The sequence below is a fragment of the Symphodus melops genome (genome assembly GCF_947650265.1).
Source record: "Symphodus melops genome assembly, chromosome: 14".
Lineage (NCBI taxonomy): Eukaryota > Metazoa > Chordata > Actinopteri > Labriformes > Labridae > Symphodus > Symphodus melops.
This window is the reverse complement of record NC_136704.1, coordinates 24978088-25003561: the sequence shown is the minus strand read 5'-3', so window position 1 is coordinate 25003561 and position 25474 is coordinate 24978088. Positions and strand designations below refer to the sequence as shown.

Below are 25474 nucleotides of genomic sequence, written 5' to 3'. Positions count from 1 at the left end.
GAGAGAGAGAGAGAGAGGAGAGGGAAAGTGAGAGAGAGAGAGAGAGAGAGACAGAGAAGAGAGAGAGAGAGAGAGAGAGAGAGAGGGAGAGGGAAAGTGAGAGAGAGAGAGAGAGAGACAGACAGAGAGAGAGAGAGAGAGAGAGACAGAGAGAGAGAGAGAGAGAGACAGAGACAGAGACAGAGACAGAGAGAGAGACAGAGAGAGAGAGAGAGAGAGACAGAGACAGAGACAGAGAGAGAGAGAGAGAGAGGGAGAGAGAGGGAGAGGGAAAGTGAGAGAGAGAGAGAGAGAGAGAGGAGCACAGGGCAGGTGATAGAGGACCGAGAGAGCGGGCTGCTGCAGTACTGGCACACAGTCAGCAGCACACACACACACACGCATGCACACACATACACACAGACACACATACACACACATACACACACACACACAGGGAGCAGAAGGAAAGTCAATGACAGACTCTTCTCAGAGGTGCGCGAGATCCCACGCGCTGAGTTGACTCCAGCCGCGTGCTGCAGCTGCAGGAAGTTACCGGAGACTTTGGAGCAGCGTCGTCCGGTGAAGGGACAACACACAGTCGGTGGTCGCGCGGGGCTCTGACCTGAGAGTTGGTGGAATAGTTACCGGACATGTCGGGACACCGGGTGCAGTTCGCGGACCTTCCACCGAGTCAACACAAAGGAAGTCCCAAATTTCACAGTAAGGAACCTTCATCTGTTTGTGTCTTGACCAGCAGCTTTCACATGTGGGAAACTCTCTGTGCTTCCTCCTCCTCTGAGTATAGCCTCGCGCAGCAACTTCATATTGACACGTCTGTTGTCACAGACTGGACAGTTAAAGCTGGGAGCTGTTTGATCTCCTGCAGCTGCCTTCAGTCAGACTCTGATGATTCTTTAATGGTCCAATTCAACATTCAGTAAAGGGGAAAACACCCAGAGCTCATTAAACACACACACACACACACACACACACACACACACACAAATGTTGAATCATGTGCTTCCAACTGTCAAGCACAACTTTAGCCCATCATGTGGAGAGTTGTGATAACTGTTTGATATGACATGCATGCCGCAGGATATGCTGCCCAGTGTGACGTGCCCCCCCCCGCGTGACTTGTTGGTGGATGCTGAGGTGAACCTTCACTCTCGATCTTCTCTCCATGTGCATCAGTGCTGTGATCCCGTTCCCCGCTCCCTTCATGCTCTCATCTGAAGTGGCAGTTGCCCTTTACGTGCCGCTGCAGCTGCTAACTTTTTATCCCCATGATCCGTCTCTGTAAGGTGACCCCCCCCCCCCCCCCACCTTTCATTCAGAGACCCCTTCAATGACCACCATGATGCTCAACTCGTTTGCTTTATTTCCACACATGTTCCTCTCGTTGCATGTGAGCTTGTGACTGTTCTCAGCCTTTTCTGCCGCTGTGTGCTGCAGTGTATGCACGACAGCGTGAGACACGGAGAAGCTTAGCTCGTCTCCATGGTGACAGGTTGACTGACAGGACACGTGAGCGAGGGCTCGATGGAAAATTGCCAGTTTGCTGCAAAGCCCTCCAGAGGGGAGCGTCTACAGTGCACGCTGGTTTTCATGACGGCTCGTGTGAACGCTCCTGACATCTTTTGCATCCGTGATGGCAACTGTTCTGTCAGCTTGTTGTGACTTTTTCTTTTATTATCACAGGCACTCAGCAACGTGCACGAAGGCAGCTGGGTGAAAAGGGCTGATTTTCTTTGGTGGCTCAGGTTGCATGCAGGGCATGCTGGGTCAGTGTGTGTGGAAGGACAGAACGGCTGCTTCAGCAGGAAAACGGCACATTCTGACTCAGCCAATCCGCCTCTTTTCTCGTCCAGATGCAGGTGACGGAGGGGTCGAGTTTCCCCTCTTATCTCCTTCTCTGCCTGTGGAAATATGAAGACAAACTGAAGACACAGTCAGTCTTGGTTAAAGACCGAGGATTAAGTTCCTCTAATCCTCCACCCTTCCTATTTAATACTATAAATGCAAATAACACCTGCACAGTAGCAGAAGCTCATCCATCACTTATTGCAGAGAACAATCATCATTACCTTCAGGGAATACTGTGGCTGGTGCCTGAGTTAAAGCAGTAATCTACTCATTCACATAAACATGAATCTAACAGCATCCTGCAGCTTTTATCTCTTCTGTGTTGATAAAGTTGGCAGTCGTAGCTGCGCTCCTCCTGTCTGTCTATTTAGCCGCGCTAAATGCAGCTAGCTCGTAACTTCCTCGCTGCTGCTGCTGCTGCTGCTTGTGGCGGAGGGATGCACATTCATTTCTTTGGCTTGACTGAACAAGTTGTGTCTAATCTTCTTCTGTGCCGGCTGCATGGCTTTCAAAGGGAGGAGGAGTGGATCACAGTGCTCAGTGTGCATTCAAAGGTTTCTGTTGCAGAGGTTACATCGAGGAAGAAGGTGATGCTAACATACCCGAACCTTTAACACGTGCTACTGATGAGAGCACAGAAGAACATCTCTGTGAAATGGTTCCAAAGTGCGTCACTGCTTCGGGAGGTCACTTTGTAAACATTTTTAGGGCTCTGGTTGGTTTGCACTGAGGCTGAAGTGACACAAAGACAAATGAGCGTTGATTTGGTCTTCGAAGGCGGGGCTGTTGACCTAGGCCAGGGTCTGACTCAGTGAGTGTTGCTAATCTGTTTCACCGTTGTCACAGTCGGAGGTCAGAGTCATATTTTCCTCGCAGAGAGCCGACAGCACAGCTCTCACCTGGTTCTCACGCTTCACGCCAAGATGTCTGCAACTCTGCAGATGGAATAACTGCAGAAATAAATGGTATCACAGGCAGTGTGCTTTGGATTAGATTTTGACACACAGGTGTGTGTGTGTGTGTGTGTGTGTGTGTGTGTGTGTGTGTGTGTGTGTGTGTGTGTGTGTGTGTGTGTGTGTGCAGATTCAAATAGTAAAACAGTGGTTTGTCTTTCAGTGAGCTGCTTCACATCCTGGACAGCTGCACCATGAGTCATGATGTTCTTCGTCTCAGGTTCTCAGCTGTGTTTCAAAATTATGTCAACAGTTTCTGGAGGAGGATTTGAATTCCTCGTGGGACGGCCTAATGGCAAATTCCCCCAACTGCCCCCCCCCCCCGCCGCCCCCATCAGTCTGGTGAAAATTCCCATGAAGAAAAGAGGTGTATATATATCTAATCCAGTTACTCCAGCCTTCTAGATAATCTCTTTGTGTCATCAGTGATATTAAATGTTAGCTGATCCAAAACGTCCATAAATGGAACGATGAGGTTATGTTCGGCCTGTTTCGCAGGAAGCTTGATTCCCCGACTGAACATATTTGACTGGAAATCTTGGGAGTCATTTTTGTTGCCTGACATGTGATGCACAGATTCATCTAAGAAGTCATCATTGGGTGAAGAGCAAAATGTGTCACCACAGAAAGCTGCTGATGTAAAGGGAAACTAGACTGGCATTTCACAAACAAAGAGGCGTTCTGCACTTCTCTCCGTTTTTAGCAGCTGCTGTGACATAGATGTTACAAATTGGGTCTAAGGTCCCCAGTTATCAGGGTCCTTGGTTAAACCCAAACACCAGGACGAGCTGAGCGCAGAGGAGAACGCTGGAGGAGCAGAGCGGAGACGCTGCCAGGGATTCGGCCGCCAGTCGTAGCAGCCAACAAAACAAACATAACGCAGTCTATCATCAGAAGACGGAGGCCGCGCGTAAACACGAGTTTCCTCAATGCCCTTGTTAAGACCACAGTGTCACAGCTGGCATCCCATTGTCAGGGATTTGAAAGGACAAACAATAAACATGGCTGCCTCCTATCATACTTCCTGTCCCTATGTGGATAAAATGTGAAGGCTGTGTTGGAACGATAACCACAGTGTGTGTCTCCTCCAGCACAGGAATGCAGAGGGTGTCAGTGCCACTGTCAGGCTTTAGAGGAAGGGGGGGGGGCTGTCATGGAGGCTTATAACTCTGTGAACTCTGTGAAAAACAAGTCAAACTGTCACTAAGGTGAGGGTGAAGCGTGGCCTTAATTTGCTGAGACGTATTTTCTCCACATGCTTCAATCGCTGCTATGAATGCCATCTTTTTCAGCATCTCGCCGTCCGCTCGGTGCACGGTGCGAAATGCCACGTTCGGGTCGGCTGTCAGTCCTGTTGAAGATGCTGATCACACAGGACGGGCACTTAAGGAGCTGCTTCTGGAAATAGCAGGGCCCCTGAGACACTAAACAGCTGTTCTCACACCGGATTAAAAGCCCCGTCCCTTAAGGGCTCTTAAGTTCCCCTAGCGTTAAAAACACGGCCATTTAAGAGCACGCCGTGGCCTTCCTTCCCTGAGAGTGAGAGGCCTTTGTTATTCTGTCTTTAACTAAGGCTGTCTGATAACAGGCTGCAACCTTGACTGGATATCTTTGTCTTTTGTTTTCTGAACTCTGAGTGTTAAACCTCAGCCTGTGGGCACGACGTTTGGCTGCCATGATGCTCCAACTGTTTCAGCTTTTACATCATTGACGGTTTCTCACGTCCATGCATTGAATTTTATTGCCATTATCGTGCAGAAAAGTCCACTGATCAGCGTGAAAGTAGAGGAAAAGGCTGCCAGTCGTCCCAGAAGAGCTTCATATCCAGCCGTGCTGTCTCTTCAGATATATTAGTGTGTTTAATCTCCAGCACTCTCACAATTCATCCGTTTTCTGCTGACCTTTTCATATCTCTGCAGCCGCTCCGTTCACAGTATCCGGCTCGAATGTTTCATTCTCTCTTCGGCCTATTCTTGTAAACTATTTTCTGACATTTAGTTCCTTTAGTCCAGCGTGTGTTAGAGAGCGGAGTTAACACAAAGGTCATGTTTGAGACGGCACAAACAGTTAGAGTAAGACAGTCGGATGTATCTAGAATAGTCGGCGGTGACTCATCATATCTGTCTCACTGAAGCCAAACTTCGAGCGCCTCATTAATTACCCCCCCCCCCTTTCATCACGTTTTGTGCCTCTTCAGCAGCGAGATGTTTGTGTGGAGAGGAAGCCGGATGTTTTCATCGTCTCGACTCATGATTTTTCTTTCTTATTGAAGTGTGCTCTCCAAGACGACATGATCAAATATCTTCTGAGGGCGTTCCCACATCAGGCATGATTGTTTCTCACTGAGCTCGATGGCTCCCCCCCCCCCCCCCCCCCCAGCTGGTCTGCATTCACATGACCCAAGACCCGATCTTCACGGTACCCGAGTACGAGTACTTGTGTGTTCCTGTTGAGCAGATTTAAACGCCTTGTTGTCGTCGCTGCGGTCTGACTTTTAGAACAGACAATAAGAAGAGATCCTGGAGCGTTATAAGTCCCAGTACAACAGGTAGCAACCAGTTCCACTTCCTGTCAGGTCAGCATTTCATTGCATGTGCATAAGGAGAGATAATGAAGCTCACCTGCTCTGCAGCAACAAGTGACACTCTGTCTGCTGCAGCTGAGCTGACATGCTCATCCTTCCCCCTGCTGCTTCTCCTGTGCAATCAGCTCAGGAGTAAACAAACTCCTCTGTCTTGTTTATTGCCGTCATAAATTTGGAAGCGTCTGAGAACTGATAATACACAGATGGGAACGCACGCCCTTAAAATGACGAGCCCCGAAAGCTGCTGCAGATCACCGCTCTGCTCGCCGGCCGCCCCGAGCAGCGCTCTTTAAAAGTTTGCACTTGTTTATTGGTGATGAGAGACAATCGGGCTGCAGAGCTGCAGGAACTTTCTCTGCACGCTCTCCCGGAGCACGAATGATGCCTGATGACCGCCTCCATGACAATTATTATTATTTGTTTATTTTTGGGATTTTTATTTCTTTTGGATTTGGACGCAGATGAGAGTGAAGTCGTCTCTCCTTTGATGAAACAGCGATGTCGTGTTTAAAGGAGAATACCTCAGAGTGAGGTGGGCGAGGGACGTGAAGCCACGAGTCGGTGCTGTGAAAGTCCAAGTCGAGTCCCCACCTCTGATCCCTCCACACCAAAACAGATGTTTCATAATGCCTGACAAAGATGTACGATGAAACCAAAGGCTCCTGAACGCATCACCTCTGTGATCACTCCTCTCTCTCTCTCTCTCTCTCTCTTCTCTAAAGACGTCACTCATTAAACTCAGCGAACATTCAGCTTCAGTCTCTCGTTTGATAACTGAGCTTGTGGACGGAAAGAAAAAAAAAAACCTCAGTCCCAGTCAATAACCGCAAGCCGCTCCTGTCAGTGTGATAAATGAGTGGTGTAGTGACGATCAGCTGATCGGCCACTCAGCTGGGTGCGGGAACAGATCTTGGGATTTGACGCGCTGAATGAATTAATGTCCAAACATTGTCTCCTGTTGGGTGAGGTTCCCATTTAATTTATATTCGGATCTTATACAACACTATGGTTTCTTAAGTGATGGTGAAGTGATGGTTGAGGTGATGATCCTACATGTCCGTGACAGCGGTAAAAACCGTCTGACCTCCCCGTCACCCATGCCTCATTACCCGGCTCCTAACACCCGTGCAATATATAACTTCCCCTGCCACACCAAGCTACACTCCCCCCTGTGGTAGACAACTGATATATATATTTAGCACCTACACACCGGCCCCTAATTGTGAAGACATGAACGATTACAAACAAACAAAAAAGAAGCAACAAAGAATAATCTTCTTCCGTCTTCTTTGAGTCAGGGATCTCCAGTGCCTGACTCACTCATTGGGTCATGACCTTTACACTGCTTCTTGGAGTAGAAAGAGCTTGGATATGGGTCGTTCCAACTGTCCTGTCTTTGTTCTCAACTGTACTATACGTACAAATCCATTTTTGTCTGGGAAAGTCTTCATCACTCTTCCAATTATCCATGATCCTCATGGAGCAGCTTGATCCATGACTACAACAATGTCTCCTGTAGTGAAGCTTCTTCGAGGCTTTGTCCATCTTTGTCGCTCTTGTAGTAGAGGCAAGTACTCCCTTATCCATCGCTTCCAGAACAAATCAGACAGATATTGAACCTGTCTCCAACGTCTCCTGACATAAAGATCGTTCTCTTGGAAAAGTCCAGGGGCTAGGTTAGGTTTCCCTTTTAGCAAAAGGATATGATTAGGTGTAAGGGCTTCCAAGTCATTGACATCATCAGAAACCCGGGTAATGGGACGGTCATTGAGAATGGCCTCTACTTCACATATGACAGTGGGAAGGCTTTCATCATCCAAAGACTGCTGTCGTAAAACTGAAAACAAGACTTTCCTGACCATTCTGATGAGTCGCTCCCAAACTCCGCCATGATGGGAAGCAGCAGGTGGATTGAAAATCCAATCAATGCCTTTTTGCCGGAGAGTGCTTTGCATCTTACTTTGGTCCAAAGCGACCACAGCCTCTCTTAACTCTCGCTCCGCTCCAACAAAGTTTGTGCCATTGTCCGATCGCAAACAACTCACTTGACCTCTGCGGCATATAAACCTTCGTATTGCGTTAATACAAGAGTCCGTACTCAGGGAATGAGCAATCTCCAAATGTACGGCTCTACTTGCCATACAGGTGAATATTACTCCATACCTTTTGACCATGGCGCGCCCTCTCTTGACCTCAATAGGCCCAAAGTAATCCACTCCTACGTTTGTGAAGGGAGGCAGGTCTGGAGTTATCCTTTCCTTTGGCAGATCAGCCATTTTTTGTTCACTGGGTTGCCCTCGATACCGTCGACAAACTACACAGTCAGATATGATTTTTCGGCAGGCTGAGTTGGCATTGGTAATCCAGTACTTCCTTCTCAAACTTGAAAGCATATGACTTCTCCCAGCATGTCCAAGGTGTTGATGAATGTGTTGCAGAATAAGCTTGGATATGTGTTGAACTTTTGAAAGTATCACAGGATGCTTCAGTTCTTCAGGTAAGGCTGCCCGACTGAGTCTTCCACCCACTCTCAACATACCATCCTGCAACATCGGATCCAACCTGTAGATGTCGCTGGTTTTCTTCACACTGGATTTTCCTCCTTTCAATGATAAGATTTCTTCCATGTATGTTTCTTGTTGACTGAAACAAATAATGGCAGATTCTGCTCTGGAGAGGTCACTTACAGCAAGTGGTTGTTTATCTATTGCATTTCTGGCAATTCTCATCTCCTCTTCCACCTTTTCTGGTTGTATGGCTGAGCCAGCAGAGGTTACAGCAGCAATAATTTCCTTCCTTTTCCTACTTAGCTCCAGGAAAACTACCTTGAACCGAAGGAACCAGGCGACTGAGGTCTTCAGCTTAGCCCAGTCAGAGAAGTAGTTTAGGAGTCTAGTAGTCGCACTTTCAGGATTTGCAATAATGATGTTCGCCATGAAATCACCTTTGACCTCTGGATCTTCTGAAGTAATGGGCTGTGGGTTAAAAGGTTTTGGCCAATCCACCTCTGGCTTTCGAAGAAAGTCTGGTCCATTAATCCACCTCCTACATGCCAAGAAGTTATCTGCAGTCAGACCTCTGGAGGCTTCATCAGCAGGATTGTTTCGAGAGCTGATGTACCTCCACTGAACAACATGTGTTGCTTCCCTTATGGAAGCCACTCTATTTGCCACGAAGGTGTGAAACCGTTTGGTCTCATTACTGATGTACCTTAGTACAGTCTGACTGTCTGTCCAGAAACAGGACTCCTCCAAGTTAAGCTGTAGTTCCTTCCTCAGCATTCTGTCAACTTTAACAGCCAGCACAGATGCAGTAAGTTCAAGACGAGGAATTGTTGTTTGCTTCAGCGGTGCAACTCGAGCTTTTCCTAACATAAATGCAAGGTGTACTCTTTTATTCTGGTCCTGCAACCTCAGGTAGGATACTGTGCCGTAACCATGGTCACTAGCATCTGCGAAGTGATGCAACTGTGCTTGTAGGGGTCCTCTGAAATCCTGTGGTTTGATGCAACGCTCCACCTTCAGTTCTGCCACTTTCTCCAGGTCCAGCAACCATCTTGTCCATTGTTGTGAGAATGTCTGGGGTATAACATCATCCCAGGACATATTTTTGCGACACATTTCTTGCAACAACAATTTTGGTAGCAAGGTGAACGGTGATAAGAACCCCAATGGGTCATAAACAGAACTGACGACTGAGAGAATCCCACGCCTTGTATATGGCCGCCTTTCGACTGCAGGTTTGAAGGTAAAAGTGTCACTCTCAGCACACCAACTCATTCCAAGCACCATCTCTGTTGGCAAGTTATCATGTTCGAGGTGCAGCTTTCTGATTGTTTTTGACCTTTTTTCCTCTGAAATAGATGATAATACATGCCGACTGTTGCTTGTCCACTTTACCAGCTGAAATCCTCCCTTAGAGCACAAGTCAGTAAGGTCCTCCACCATCTGAATTGCTTCCTCCTCTGTGGGTAAAGATTTCAGGCAGTCATCCACATAAAAATTGGTAGCAATGGTATTCGTCACCGCAACTTTAAAGCTGTCCCTATTGTCCACTGCCGTCCTCTTTAATGCATAGTTGGCACAACTCGGTGATGAAACTGCTCCAAAGATGTGTACTCTCATTCTGTGGTCCACTGGGCTCTTTGATGTGTCTCCCTCGGGCCACCACAGAAAACGAAGAAAATCCACATGCTTATCTGACACCTTTACTTGATGGAACATAGCACGGACATCAGTCATCAAAGCAATCTTCTCCTGTCTGAACCTTGTTAAGACACCAAACAGTGTATTGGTTAGGTCAGGACCTTGTAAAAGTTGACAATTCAAGGAGGTTCCTTTAAACCTGGCTCCACAATCGAAGACTACTCTCAAGGTTTTCTTCTTCGGGTGGTATACACCATGATGGGGTAGATACCACATTCTGCTGTCCTTTTTATGCAACTGATCTTCAGGGACCACTTCTGCATATCCATTGTCGATCATCTCAGTAATAAATGCTGTATACTCATCCTTGTAGATCTTATTCCTTTCAAACTTTCTTTTGAGACACTGAATGCGCTGTTCAGCTATGCACCTGTTGTCTGGCATGGTGATGTCATCCACTTTAAAGGGTAAGTCTGTGCAGTAATGACCTTCCTGTATACACGTAGACTTCTCCAAGATATCCAAAAATCTTAGGTCCTCCCTTGACATCTCATGTTTCTCCTCCAGTGCCTTCTCATTGAAGTCTTGATTATATTGAGCAACCAACAGCTCCTCCAGTTTGACGATGGATATCCTATTGACATAAATGGCTGAACAGCTTCTCTGACAAGCACTATTGCCCCTTAAAGGACCGTTGACGACCCACCCCAATAGGGTCTTAACAGCATAAGGTCCATCGTCTTTACTGTTGATTATTTCCCAAGGCTCCATGAGTTTTGGTGCATTTGTCCCAATCAAAATTTCCACCTCAGCGTCCAATTCTGGAATCGTGATGTCTTTTAGATACTCCCACCTTTCAATATCTCGCTGAGTAGGGATGTTGCATTTTGACACAGGAATTGTTTCTTGAGTAAACATTTCTGGAAGTTCAACAAATTGGTTAGCATTCAATCCGGACACTTCGAGGCCTTTAATAATGTCACTTTCAACAACCTTTTCCTGGCCCATAGTGCGCAACAGAATACTGGTCCTGGTGCCCTGCAAATTCAGCTTCTCCTTAAAACGCTTAGTACAAAAGGTTGCTGTACTTCCAGGGTCTAAGAAGGCATACGTCTGCCATGTTTTACTTCCGTTCTTTGTTTTTATCTGTACTGGCACAATTGAAAGAGTACAGTCTTTGTCTCCGGCCCCAGTGCAACCACCTGCCTGCAGTGAGACAAGTGCGCTACTGACTGATGTTTCCTGTGGTTTGTTAACCCTTTCTTTGTTGTACACATGCAGAACAGTTGGATGTTTTAAATTGCACTTGTCACAAGTCAGACGACTTCTGCATTCTTTGCTCATATGGCCGGCTCTCAAGCATCCAAAACAGATTCCTTTTTCCCTCATGAAATCTATTTTCTCCCTGTGAGCAATTTTATTCAGCTCTGAACATCGTAGCAATGGGTGTTGCTCTTTACAATAAAGGCATGATACTGAGGCTGGCTCCTTAGATGTTGTGGGTTGCTGTGGTGTCCTGTAAACTGAGGCCTGAAGAGGTACAGTATAGTTAGTAGCTGCAACAGTTGTTGAAAATCTGCTTCTGGATAGTTGATTGCTCCTATTTACAGCCTTTGTTAAGATACTTGGTCGCACATCTGAAATATCTCCAAAGAGTGGATGAGACAGGATTTTGACTTGGTTCTCCAGAAAATTCACTATGTCTGGGAATGTGGCCCTATATCCTCGTCTTTCAATATCACATGCTGCAGACCTCCACCTTTCCCTCAGCCTGTATGGACACTTCATTATGACAAGTCTCATGTTTGATGGAACGTTCATCTCGTCCATGTACTGTACTTCATTCATTGCATTGCAGCATCCTCTTAAAAACAATGTGTATTCCTGCAGCACCTGAACGTCCTCCGTTTTCATAACAGGCCATCCAAATGCTCTGTCCGTATATGCTGTTGCTATTTTGTGTTCGTTGCCAAAGTGCTCCTTCAGAAGATCTTTTGCTCTTTGGTATCCTTGCTCTGGCCTCATGTGTAGACAGCTTTGCACCAACTGCCTTGGCTGCCCCCTGGTGTATTGTTCCAGATAACTCAAACAGTCTTGATAGCTGCTGGTTCGCTCTTCAATACAATGTTCAAAACTCCTAATAAAGGAAATATACTTTAAGGGGTCACCATCAAATACAGTGATGTCTCTTTGTGGTAGAGTAGCTGCCATTTGCTGTTGCACAAGCATCGCTGTAATTTCATTTTGCCTTTGCATGATTCCATAAACTGCATCCTGGTTAATAACATTTGCAATATTTTGTGAAGATTGAAGCCCGTGCCTTTTATTTTCCTGTGCAGCGACTGACCTGAAGGGTGCAGCAGCTGATGCTGTGACAACACTTTGAGATTCAGGCCTTAGATTTGAATGAGACATTCCAGTGTTTGGTGACAACTGTAGATTGCGAGTTCTGTCCTCCGCTTGTGAGATCCCATTATGCTGCACTTGGTCCGAATTTGTTTGCATCCTTAGTTTTGGTCTCACATCATGTGCAGATGAAACATGTGGTGCTCTTGAACTTTGATGTACTGCTGGAGCTTTTGCTTTTGGTACAAATTCCCTTATTGTGGCATCAAGTTCAAGGTGTTGTTTAAGCCCTTTGCTCACATAGGAATTCATCCCATTTGAAGAAACCATTTCCTCGTCACTGCCTTCCAGCACAGAGAGTTTTGCAGTAGCAGCAGCAAGTTGTGTATCAAACTCCAGCTTTTCCTTCATTTTCCTTAGCTTTTCCTTTTCCTGTTTGAGGTTTTCCTCTTGTGTTTCCAGGTCATGTCTCTTTTGCAGAGCAGCAGCTCGCTCCATCAAAGCTGCTTTTTCTGCCTTTGCCTTTAAACGTGCACATGCAATCGAACCAGAACCAGATGATCTGCTGGAATGACTTCTTTTGCTTGACCTTTTGCTGGACATATTAGACACACTGTCTTCAGGATTAATGTTGTCTTGGTACACAGATTTCACATTTTCATCATCATCATTTTCATTTTGTCCATCATCAACATTTTCATTTTCATCACCATCATGTAAACCACCATTTTCTTTCAACCATTTTGATATTTCTTCAACAAATATGTCATTGTCAGCCTTTTTGGATTTAAACCATGTTTCCTGCTTTGTCTGCTCCTCCTGGGGCAGAGGAAACCCAGTGAACAATGAGTTATGGAGATCAGTAGCATTTTGACACAAGCTTTTGAACTCTTTCAGATTTTGTTGAACAACAGAGAAGTTTTCCTTGGAAGCCAGAAGAGTGGTGATTTGTGGTTTTAATTTGCTGGCTTGTTTTAAATTGGCATTCCTTTCCTTTTGTAGCCTCTCCATTGTCATTGTGATTCCTTTTAAAGAAAGTTTTCTTGTTCTTTTTCCAGTGCCATCATCTTGTGTCTCTGTAGACTCCGTTTCAGCAGTTGGGCCTTGCATTTCATTCATTTTCAAAACTGTGCACAGCTCCTTTAATGGAAGACGCTTCAGCACAGGGCTTTCACACAACCTGTGCGCTTTCGATGTCCAATCCACACATTACAAAACCATTTGAGTAGCGTTTTCCTCCTTATATTTTAATGAATGCGAGCAGATCAACAGAATTGGGGACATGAATGAATGAATACATTGTCAAAGCGGCCCACTGTCGCATGCACAGCGCAACGCCGTTCCAAACATTTCAATCCGCGTGAACGCGCTCACCTGGGAACTCCTGGTCATGCTTTGCTTCACTTTCGGGATGGTTTTGTGACATTCAAAGAAGAAACAGAGCCGCTATCCAGGACCTTCCAGATCGTGCACATTATCCAGGTGAGATCACGGTTTTTACTTGTGTAGTGACGATCAGCTGATCGGCCACTCAGCTGGGTGCGGGAACAGATCTTGGGATTTGACGCGCTGAATGAATTAATGTCCAAACATTGTCTCCTGTTGGGTGAGGTTCCCATTTAATTTATATTCGGATCTTATACAACACTATGGTTTCTTAAGTGATGGTGAAGTGATGGTTGAGGTGATGATCCTACATGTCCGTGACAGCGGTAAAAACCGTCTGACCTCCCCGTCACCCATGCCTCATTACCCGGCTCCTAACACCCGTGCAATATATAACTTCCCCTGCCACACCAAGCTACACTCCCCCCTGTGGTAGACAACTGATATATATATTTAGCACCTACAAGTGGCTTAGTGAAAAGATACTAGTGGGTGTTTATAAGTGAAAGGGACGCCACTGATTGGGTGCGGTCGCAGCGAGGCGTTGTGGGAGGAAAGCGAACATCTACAGATTTTTCTGAGAAGTTTTATCAGCTCCTTTTTCCTCCCGGAGCAGAACATGCACATCGCTCCGATCCACGAGTCCCAAAACTGATGGCAGATTTTAGTTTTTGGAAGATAAGCGGGGAAACGATGAGGGAACCCAAACTTTCATCGGATAAAATAACACAACCAATACTGTGTCTGGCACCACCGCTGCTCAGGACAAGTTCAGCTAATCCACTTTAGTCCCTGGAAGTCTATGAAACACCAGCATGCCAATAAGAGAGGTGCTGGATCAGCAAGTGACTGTTGATCCTTTGATCCGATCTTTAATCTGAAGACAAAAGCTTTCTTTTAATTAAGAGCTTTCCTCATTTCGAATGAGTCAGCCAGCACCTTGGACTCGAGTCAGACTGCTTTTTTAAGGTTAATCTTCTTGATTTGAGGAATCTTTCATGCAGCATGTGAAGTCTTGTTCTGACTGATTACCGCCAGGTTTTAATTCCCCCCGGGGCCCCCGGGGGCCTCGTTGCCTAACTTACCTTTCCCCTCAGCTTATCAAGCCTCCTCCAGCTGTTAATGTCAGAAGTGGGACTCCCTGATATTTAATCAAATAGGATGTGCGGCCCTCTGTGTTGTGTATGAAACGCCGTGTTGATGCAGACTTGGCTGTGAGGAGCGGCTGCAGAGGCGAGCAGTTGTGTAAGAGATTTAATGGTCTAAAGAGGGGGCAGCAATCATCGGACCTTTTTTGGCAAGGTCAGCAAGGTCCTTTTTATTCTCTGCTGCTCTCATTCAATCACTGCAAATCAGAGTAAAACACACACACACACACACACGACCTGCACAGCCTGTACTCTGCAGAGTTAAATCGTCTTTAAAGTTAGACAATGATGAGATGGAGAAGAGTGTGTTTGTGGAGCGGTTTCTCGAATGCACTCTTAAACCTCCAGGTGTTTCAAGGCCACAGTTTGAGTTCATATCCCCAAATGTTGAAATGAAAGAGGAGTTACTGGTGTGTGTCAGCCCCTTCGGTTACCCTCTGCAGTCAACTGACTCTGCACAGCTGTACATTTGGGACCACCTGGGTTGAGTGTTTACACAGCGTTTATATTGTCCCTAAAGCCCGACCGAGCAGCGTGCACCTCCTGTTGTGCAGACATACCTCTCATGAGAAAACCTAGGACTCCATTTGTGCAGCCTGAGGACCAACTCAGCTTATCTGAGCTTCAGGAAAAGTCTAGAAAAGGGAGGAGGAGCTGCATGTGTGAATGCAAACAGCTGAGTTTTGACTTTATCCCCAGTTTCTGCTGCCAGACCCCGAGCAGAGTGAGCTGATGTGAGGAAGCAGCAGGATGTCTAATAAAATCAAAACAGCCCTGTACCTGCAGACTGTCCTTAATGTGACACTCAGATAGAGACGCCTTAAAGGGGGAGACCTTCATATTAATACCAGCACTGTGCCAAAGTGACTCTTAACTTCAGTGGAGGAGCTGCACGGATTATGAGCAGCTGACCTTGTACAACTTCAAAGTGAGAGAAGTGATGTGACTGGAAGGCAGAGCTGACCGCAGAAAGGATTGTTGATTGAACTCAATCAGCCTGAATGTTACTAAACCGATTCTTTAAGCCCGGTTCTGTGAAGTTAAAGTGTCTCTGCGTTTGAAGAAATGATGAGTGAACAGATGGAAAGGTTCTGTTAATGTACAAACATTTAAACATAAAGCCACTGAAGGTCGGTGAACGTGGCTGCACGCTTCCTTTGGTTCCGTTTGCTCTCAGACTGTTAAATGTTGTTGGGGCTGAAGCTCCGGTCAGCAGCTGCTGGTTCTGGTTCTGCACCATGACCCCGAAACTGAACAACAGGAGAGTGGAAGAATGGCATCCCATAATATGGCACAGTCAGTGTTTTGATGCAGAGAAAACCGAGATAAACTGGCATATCAAACGCCTCTCCTTCTGTTAGCGGAGCCTGTTCAAACTGACCAATCAGCTCACATGTATCATACTTTCACAGACAGTCTGCTGCTGCTCGTCTTCATTATCTACAAACAGCTGCCAGTTATCTTCTTCCCTCCTCCCTGCACAAATTCAGCAGCAGCCAATAACTGAGGCGAGGAGAAGTTAGCACCAACTTTCCGCTGACCTTTGGGGATCTGTTAGTCCCTCAACCCGTGAGTCACCCGAGCCCCCCTGCGCCTGCCTCAGAACTTGACACAGAATGGCGCCGGGGAGTTTAATATCACGGGGATTGTGGGTGCTCCTGACTGATAGAGGTTCAGGGTTGGACTTTGATGTCCTTTGTGCTTCTTAATGAGGATCAGACTCCAGGGGCCAAAGCCCTCCCCCAGCCCTCTTCTGCTTGGGGGGGGGGGGGATACCAGAAATTGAAGGAGCAGTCTTACCTCAAGAGGAGGATTTTTTTCACCCTCTTCTTCTACTCCTTTCTCTACCCCCCCCCCCCCCCCCCTCCCTCTGCAGACTTTAATCAGCCTCTCTGGCACGCTGGGCGTCTCTCCGTCGCAGAGAGACTTAATTTGTTCATTATGGAGTTCTTTCCCTCTTAACTCCTTTTCATCAGCTCCCCAGGGAAGAGCAGAGGTGTGCACAGGAAATGCACCTAACAGGGTCCAGCTGAGTCTCCCTCCCGACTCGACCCGAACACTGAAACGTGTGTAGACAAAACTTCACCGAGGCAAAGGGTCGGGGCAGAAGTCGGACCACGGGGAGGGTCCGTTAAAAAACCTCCTGACCCCATTTCTGAAATTGAAAACAAAGCAGAAACATGTGTGTGAGTGCGCTTGTTATCTCGCCTCGCCTGATGGATTCACCCTGGGAAACAAAGACACGCTGTGCTGTCGTTGCGCTTCCTGTTTGACTCTCACAGGAAGTGATTGAATTTGGCGAGCTCATGTACTGTCAGTCAGCACTTCTGGAAGCTTCTTTTGTCTCAATGACACGTGTAGAAACTCCGGCCTGAGATTAAGTCGATGAACTCCACATGTTGTGGCATTAGACCAAGAGTTATTAAGAAACTTTTTTTCTTCTTCATGTTTTTCCACTTCATATTTTGGAAAGGGCAAAATATGGTTCTGACTCCTGTGAACAATTATTGATGCCAAAAAAAACATTTTTTATATTCTGTAAAACGGCACTTTAAAGGCACAGTATGTCGATATGTCGATATGTCTATAGTGACAAGCAGTAGCTTGTCACTATCTTTGTATTCTAACCTCTCCTTTTGAGCTCTCTTAGGTTCCTTGAGCTCTCTTAGGTTCCTTGGGACTGTTGGTGAGGATGGCCTGCCCAAACAACCCCCCCCCCCCCCCTCCCCCTGAGGATGGCCTGCCCAGACCCCCCCCAACCTATCCCATCCTATTCTTCTTTCTGCATCTTGTCCCATCTCCCCCATCCCATTTTCAAGCCCAGCACAGTTTAGCAGATGGCTGTTCCGTCATGGGCCCGGGTCTGCTGAAGATTTCTGCCTGTTAAAAGGAAGTTTTTTCTTGCCACGCCATGACGGATTAAGCTGGGCTCTTGTAACATAGCCATAAGTAAGGTCCTTTACCTGCTTTTTGTAAACATAACAATGAGCATGGTCTTGTTACCTGCCCTTTTGTTAATGTTAACAGACAAACAGTAAGGTCCTTTACCTGCTTTTGTAAAGTGTCTTGAGATAACGCCTGTTATGAATTGACGCTATATAAATAAAGATTGATTGATTGATTGATTGATTGATTCCGGGGCGGGGAATCCTGGGAGTGATTTTCTCTGCTACTCAGGGATTAAATATGTTCACAGTCTTTGTACCTTTTGCCCTTTTCTGCGTTTTTAAAAGCATTTTTTTTTCTTTGCACAAATCAAACATTTTATAAGCATCATCTTCTCTCTGTTGTCCACGGCCTCGCCTTCAGCCTGTTAAAGGACGAGTCAGCATTTGGTAACAATTAGGTTCCAGTCAGTGCTATTTGTAGCGAAGGAACTCGGCTGTTAATTGGTGTTACGGCCATGGAGGGTCGGGGTATTATTCCTGTAAGAGGACTGTATAATGAGGAGAAGACCAGACACTGGACGACCTGCATGACTATCGTATCTGCACCCCGTCCCTCATTTATATTGTGTTGCAAATGTCCCTGATTTATTTTTAAACCCTTCCCTATTCAAAGGCTCACATTTCGTCTCCTCTCGTGTCTTCATCACTTTGTGTCCCTCTGCGTCCGATGCTTATCTCTGTCCGCTGTTTGTCATGCCTCCGGCCCGCGCTGTCGGCTCAGCAGAACTCCGCTGCTGACTGAAGCCTTGTGTGTTGGTGTGTGTGTGTGTGTGTGTGTGTGTGTGTGTGTGTGTGTGTGTGTGTGTGTGTGTGTGTGTGTGTGTGTGTGTGCCTGCTTGCATTCATCTGCACAGTCGGAGGACTTCCTGTTGTGTTGTGACTTGGATGCGGGAGTCTGCTGCCGCTGCAGTTCACTTGTGGTTTTTGTTCCCACTGTTTGCTCAGTAGTCTCGGACACGTCACCATCCTCCTTTCAGCTTTATCATCCTGATGGTTCATTTAAACAGGTACATTGATGAGTGTTGGTGCAGGAACTATCTGAAATCCTTCTTATTGAGCCGATGTACTGAAGCACAAAAGTCCTCACCGGGTTATTTCTGCTGTCTTGCACAGACACGTTTGTGTTCTGCAGACGTGCTGAAGGACGGAGAACCCTCAAACATTGATTGATCAAGAGTGTCATATACTGATGTGTCCATGCTGAGCTTCCTGTCTAAACCTCCTGCTGGATGGTGGAGAGGATGCTGAGGACGCTGTATGAAGTCTGGAGCCTTCCATGTGTCTCTCTTACAAAACGGTTCGACACGAAGCTGGTGTCTTAATGTCAATGCTTTTACCTGCAAACTCCACGACATGTTCCAACCTATTTTTATCTCCGAATGAGAGGCCGGTAATAATAGCAAAGGGAGGGACGGATTAACTTGCTTGTACTCTGAAACAACCGACCGGTCGAGCGTCTGGAGGAGCTGCTGTGCTGTGATTGGACGCCACCTCTTTGTTTTCACTGAATGAGAGCTCAGAGTCGATGATCATATCAAGGTACTTGGGTTTGTTTCCACAGTCCAACAGGAAGTAGACCAATCCACTCTGCATTTTGCTTCACTGCGATATTTTTGAATCTCGTCCAATCACTGAGCTGTATCCACTCCTAAAACTCACCTGCTGCGCTCTCATTGGCTGGAGGAAACACACCAGCTCCGCCCACAAATGTCCCGAGTCAACCAGAACAAATCAGAAGAGTAAAATCCAGTCAGAGGACAGAGTCTCTGCAGACACAGTCACACATGTACGGAGGCCCAGAAGGGACAAAGAGCAGCTTCACTTTAGGAGGAGACTGAGTTTTATTTTGAAGGGACAAAGAGCAGCTTCACTTTAGGAGGAGACTGAGTTTTATTTTGAAGGGACAAAGGAGCAGCTTCACTTTAGGAGGAGACTGAGTTTTATTTTGAAGGGAGAATGGAGCAGCTTCACTTTAGGAGGAGACTGAGTTTTATTTTGAAGGGACAAAGAGCAGCTTCACTTTAGGAGGAGACTGAGTTTTATTTTGAAGGGACAAAGGAGCAGCTTCACTTTAGGAGGAGACTGAGTTTTATTTTGAAGGGTAAAGCTTGAACTCCAGTGAGGGATTCTTATCAAACATTGTCATCCTTTTCCAAACACTTCTGGGAGTTTTATCACAACCTGACATTTCATGTCGACATCAGTAGAACCTTAAAAAAAGCCGTTTTTAAATGTATTCAGTGACCTTTCGGTGCGTCTGATCTCACACTCCAGTAATCCTTTTCAGCCCCGCTCTGCATCACACAGCTCCGTCATTTTGTTTTGATTTCAATCCCGCCAACTTTCTCATGACTCAGACTTTGAAACATGGTTCATATTCATGTGTCATCCTCCGTCCTGACTCGTCTCGGCCTCCCGCCTGCTCGGTGAGGGATGAAGAGCGCTGCATGGCCGGCTGCTTTAATCTGGCCCTTGCACACACAGGTTATAAAGATTTACAGATATGTGAAATGAGTGTGTTTAATAGACCCTGAAAGCTTCGGGGGTGAGGTCATACTCTGTATAAACACATTTGATGTTTTTACAAGTCATAATCCGCTGAATTATAAGTGACATATTTCTGCCACTGTAAAATTCCCACCATATGTTCCTCATAGTTCCACTCAGGCTGCTTCCCGACACATAAAATAAGCGCACTGATTGATGCGTTTGGGATGTGGATTGAAATGGTTTCCACCGGTGGAAGTATGCAAATTTATGGGGACGATAATCTGTCTTTTGAAAGCCATCACTTTGATTTAGAGACTGGAGCCACGAAAACCTCGTATGAAAATCTACTTTCTTGGCAAGCATGTGTACACACACACACACACACATACACACACACACACACAGATTATTCACAATCCCCCCGAGTGCGCTTAGACAAATAGCATTTTCACATGTGAAAGGTCAGAAATGAAATAGCCGGTGTGAGCATAAATTTGGGCTCTGTACAGTTTCAGGGATTCATCAGCGTGAGACGTTATTTATTTTTGGTTGCAAAACCTGCAGATTTACTGCTCCGAGTTTCTGCTTCGGATAATTCTCTGAGTTCTCCTCGCTGCAGCTGAGCACGCAGATTCTTTACTCGTTTTCCAAACACGCTCGTTAGGTTACCTGGAGGAGTGTGGCTGGCTCTAAATGTGCTGTGATTGGCTGGGGACCAGTCCAGGGTGTAACCCCGCCTCTCGCTTAATGACAGCTGGATGGACTGTGAGCCTGAACAGGATCAGCTGTGTAGATAACATGTGCAATGTTTCTAAAAGTGCTGCCCCCTAGTGGATCAGATCAGCGTGACGTTCGTCCCAGGATTCAGGTAAAAAACAGGCGCTAAAAAAAACTCTGTGCAGGAATTGATAAAAGGAGCTGTCAAACAATGAACGCCTCGTGATGCAAACTATTAATTTATAAGATTTTTTTTTTTTTTTAAAGAGCCGAGAGCAGGACGACGAGACTGAAGCTGCAGCTGTTCCTGCACAGAAAACACCATGTATGAGTCTCTAACAGGCTCCTTCAGCTCCTCAAGCTGTTCACATATGATGTCCCAGCAGGTGCTCATGGTGAAGGTCTGTGTGTGTGTGTGTGTGTGTCTAAACGCTCTATAGGAGAGCACCAGGTGGGACATTAAATAACAGGATTTATCTTTACATGAAAATACTTATTTTAATATTTTGACCTTTTTTTTGTCTTCTGAGCTGAAGTGAATCTTTTCGTCTGTGCAGGATTTGGTCCTGAAGGATTTACTGTGCATGTTGTGGACATGGTTTTTGTGGTGAATCCAACACAGCTCAGAAATACTCTTTGACAGATTTTGTCCTGAAGCATTAAAACCGTTTCTATGACATGTGAATAAAAGCTCAACGTGTGTTCTCATGTTTTACAGCAGCGCTGCTGTTAATGGGGCTTTTCTTCCTGCTGCAGTCACAGATTTCACTTCCTCCTCCTCTCTTCCCTCTCTTTCCTCCTGCATCCAGAACATCGAACTGAAAATCAATACGCCATAAAGAGAGAGGAGAAGCTTTTATTTACATCCGTGTGAATGGAGATAGGTGGTTTGTCTCTCCTCGTATCCGCTTTATAGACTTTCTTTTCCCCTCCAATAGCACGCCTGACAGTCTGTCCAGATAAGAAGCTAAACTCTGCTCAGAACGCTGAGGCATGTAAAGGACGGGACGAGGCTGTGAGCTTCCCCCGCCTCGGGGAAGAGCTGGATGAAAGTACGAGTTCAGAGGTAGACGTTTCCAAACAGTGTCGAGGTTATTATTATTTTTTTTTGTCGGGCATGTGAATGCGTCTGTGTTGATGCCCGTTGGAGACGAGCAGCAGAAGTGATTCATGAGGCCACAGGGGGGCCCCAGAGACAGGACAGACGACGGAGTCCACACTCATGATGACACACTGTGGCATGCAGAATCCCTTCTCACTGTAAGCTGCTAAAACAAGCCAACGCTCACTCTTTAAGCGTTGCATTCACAGGGAGTGAATTCTGCTTCAGCATCTTTTACAGTAATCCTCTTATGGCTGCATGTGAGGAAGAGGCTTCTGCTTACTTCCACCAGGAAGAGAGACGGCTTCTTCCCAACATTTCAGCACAGTCACTTTGAGACGACGCGGCATGTAAAGTCGGGGAGGGAGATCTGTTGCGATGCCTTGCTCATTTTGACCCTTCAGTACAAACAATCAGCTGAATTTAAACCCTTTTATTCCAAATCTTTGCAACAAATAAATCCCCCAAACAGCTGCACATGTGCAACGTCCTCCTGACGAGACTGAACAAGAGCTTTAATAAAAAAGACTTTCTCGGCTGCAGCTGCTCTTTTCCACCTGGAATAAACACCGTGCACGCATCCCAGAACAGGAAGTGGGCCGGTCCGTTGCATCGATGCAGAATCTTTCAACAAAGCATTGCAATGCATTTTTTCCCTCCACTTATCTGAAGTGTCTAAATGACTGGTAGATGTCACTGTGACGTCTTCAGTCTTTGTTGAACCAGGTTGGTCCAGGAGACCTGATCGAGACAGTGAGCAGCACAAACACAAAGTCACACTCTTCATCCAGAGAGTAAAAACATGCACATCCTGTGGAGTCTGCTTCCAGCTCTTACATGTGAGATTTAAAAACCTTTAAGGACACCAGCTCCTTGAGTCCAGACTGAGGCTGCAGAACATCCAGAAGAGCTTCTGTCCCCGTTCTGAGTCCTGCCGGAGTCCAAACCTGAAACACGTAAAGCTCAAAGCTGTCACCATGTTTCTCTCGGATGCTCTCGTTGACTGCTCGTGTTTCTTTATTGAGGGTTGATGATGCCGGCCTGAGTGATCCGGGCTGCTGCAGGTAGTGTGACGGGTGTCGTTCTCTCCCCGGGGGGCAGCTGGCTGTTTGTCTCTTCCCTTCCTTTGGGTCACTTCCCTTCTCTTCAGCAGGCGGACCTGCAGACTTACAGTAACAAGTCTGTGATTGAATATTGATTGTTTTCTAGGTGAGTTATTCTGAAGAGCAGAAAGTTTGATCCTCTCAGTGAGATGTACTAAAGCTTCACTTCATGATTCGTTTGGTTCTCTCCCTCGCTCCTTCCCGTCTGCTGTGTTTGGCTCGGCTCGTCTGTGTTCGGGTGGTCTCGACTTGCTCAATAACACCGTCGAGTGTGTGAGTGTGTGCGTGTGTGCGTGCCCTCAGAGCCAGACACAGCAGCTGATTTAGAGTGAATGTAACAGTCAGTAATGACTCATGATACGGTCGGGAGGGAGCGCCGGGATGGAATGTAGGAAGAGAAACGAGCGACCCCCGAGGGCTCGGAAAACAGACTCAACTTTAGTCCTGAGCAGAGAGCCCCCCTCCCCCCCCCCCCCCCGACTGTTCCTCCAAACCTCCAACGCAGCCCTCCGCCAGGTTCAGTAAAAACACAGCCTTTGGGTTTACGCTGCTCCATAAAGAGCCAGTCATCCTGCCGTTAAATCTTTAATCTGTATCTTTATACGAGCGGCTCTTTTCGACCCGGAGGAGCTCGTTCACACATGCAGCTCGTCCTCCTGAATTCACGGATCATCTCCACCCTATTCTTACAGACCCTTTTAGGTGATGATGTCACAACAGCAAAGGAGTCTGTTCGACCAGCCGCCAAAAAACGTGCAAACTGAGACTTCAGGTGCACGACTAACGGAGAGGTCGAGCACGAGTCGAAAGCTTGTTCTCTCATAACGCAGCGAAGCATGGAGGGGGCGTGGCCTAACAGCAGTTTGTTTTGGGTTTCATGCTGGAGCTCGAGGGCGACACCTGCTGGATCCAAAAAGTCGCACGTTCTCCCGTTAAAGTTACGGCGTCTGACTCTGCTGCGTTCCTCTCAGCGTGAGCGACGGTACGATTCCTGAGTAGAAATGTTTGCAGACAGCGACTCAGCTTGGCTCATGGGCAGCGACTCATTTATAACTGTTTCTTTTCTTTTTCCATAACAACCCCCAGACGGAGGACGGAGTTAATTAGAGAAATACCACAGATGCACTCAGACAACTCTCGCTGCGCCCACCGACCTGCTGAAATCTGTCCAGCAGCCCCTCCCCCGACACACGCAGGAATCAGACGGGGGCACAAAGCACAACTTGTGGAATTTTTCTGCCCCGATATATTTCCATAAGCGCCCGACTCACTGCTGCATGTCTCAGACGTCTGGAAGCCAAGCGGCTGAAACACGAGTCGACTCTCGGGCTTTTCTCTGGAGGTCGAGCGTTGGAGGCTGAGGCGGCTGTGGGTGGCACTTTTCTCATTCTGCTCGTCGTTGTCGGAGCCAAATTCATCATCTTTCAGGGTTTGTTTTTTTTTCAGCCGGAATATTTGCGGTTGCTTTTTTTTTTTTTTTTTTTTTTCCAGGTCTAGTTTCTGAAATGCAAATTGATTCCATGGCTGGATCGTGTGTCGATGTTTTGATTTGTTATTCGATACGTCGACATACTTTATGATCTCTCACGTTGCACAAAATCACAGGCTTAATCAGGAAACTCAAATTATATCCATCCCTAAATGCCATGTTATTTCAAGCCTTTGAAATGAGCCTTTCAAGGCATACAGTCAGAACTGGCTTCCAGCCTGGGAGTCCTAACAGAGGGCTTTCATTTACTCACACACACACACACACACACACACACATATAACCATGGGATGAGAACCTCCCTCCCTGAAGTCTTCATGTTGTGTTTCCTGTGGTCAGACGTTTTTTTTTAGCTCTGACGTAATCCTCTGTACTACGACGCTGTAAACACAACGGCCAATCTGATGACGCACAAAAAATAATCTGGCAACAACTCTGATATCTAATCTTATAGAAACGTCTCATCTGCTCTTCGCTCTTTTCTCTCTTCTCTCAAAAGTCCATCAGCGGTGGCGGCGGCGGCTCTCGCGAGGTTCTTTAGCCCGGGTCAGAAGCCAAGTATGTAGGTCAATCTGCTTTTTGGCTCTTTATCTGAAGATACACAGATACATCAAATTCTGATCACATGGTTTCACATCTATACAATCAGTGACGGCTGTCTGAGGTGCTCAGAGGGGTCCGTAGGCAAAAGGGCGATCACAGGGCGAGAGAGAGAGAGAGAGAGAGAGAGAGAGGGGCTTGTAGTGATCATATGAGAGTGCACAGGTGTTTTTTTATTAAGCATGCAGCTGATCAGACCATCTCCTTCAGAAGTGTCATCACGTCCTCCACTTTCAAACCGGGACGCATTCACTAAAATCCTGCGCGTGTAAATCCGTGCCGGCGCTGCACACAGCTGATCCTTTCGCTCGCTGGAATCCATTTTCAGGGTCTTCAGCTGGTGAGCACGCAAAAAGCATCCGTGCACTTTTCTCCACACGTGCGTTTAATGTGCTGAGGAGTCTCACAGTGTCACCGGCTGGATGAGCTGACAACTTCAGACACTCAGCGTCATGTGACTCTGCACAAAGAAACAAGTCTGGTTCACACTTTCAAAACTCTGTCCTTAATGCTTCATGCGACTCGTGCTGTTACTGTGCAGCTCTGCGTGGGATAACTGGACTCGTGAGGACATTTCCCTGTCAGACGAAGACAAATGTTGGACGTGATTTGTCA

General features: G+C 46.7%; 1 protein-coding gene across 8 annotated transcripts in view; it reads left to right on the top strand.

Moving 5' to 3' along the window:
- Positions 1–63: 63 nt before the first annotated feature.
- The window catches only part of kiaa1217 (KIAA1217 ortholog), a 90890-nt gene continuing 65479 nt past the window's right edge, over positions 64–25474 (top strand). For 7 of the 8 annotated variants that reach the window (XM_079361951.1, XM_079361953.1, XM_079361949.1 and 4 more), the window contains exon 1: positions 64–702. In XM_079361951.1, coding sequence (XP_079218077.1) covers positions 633–702 — 70 coding nt within the window. In that variant the 5' untranslated portion in view covers positions 64–632. The remainder of the gene's footprint in view (positions 703–25474) is intronic. The other variant, XM_079361947.1, reaches the window with a different exon arrangement.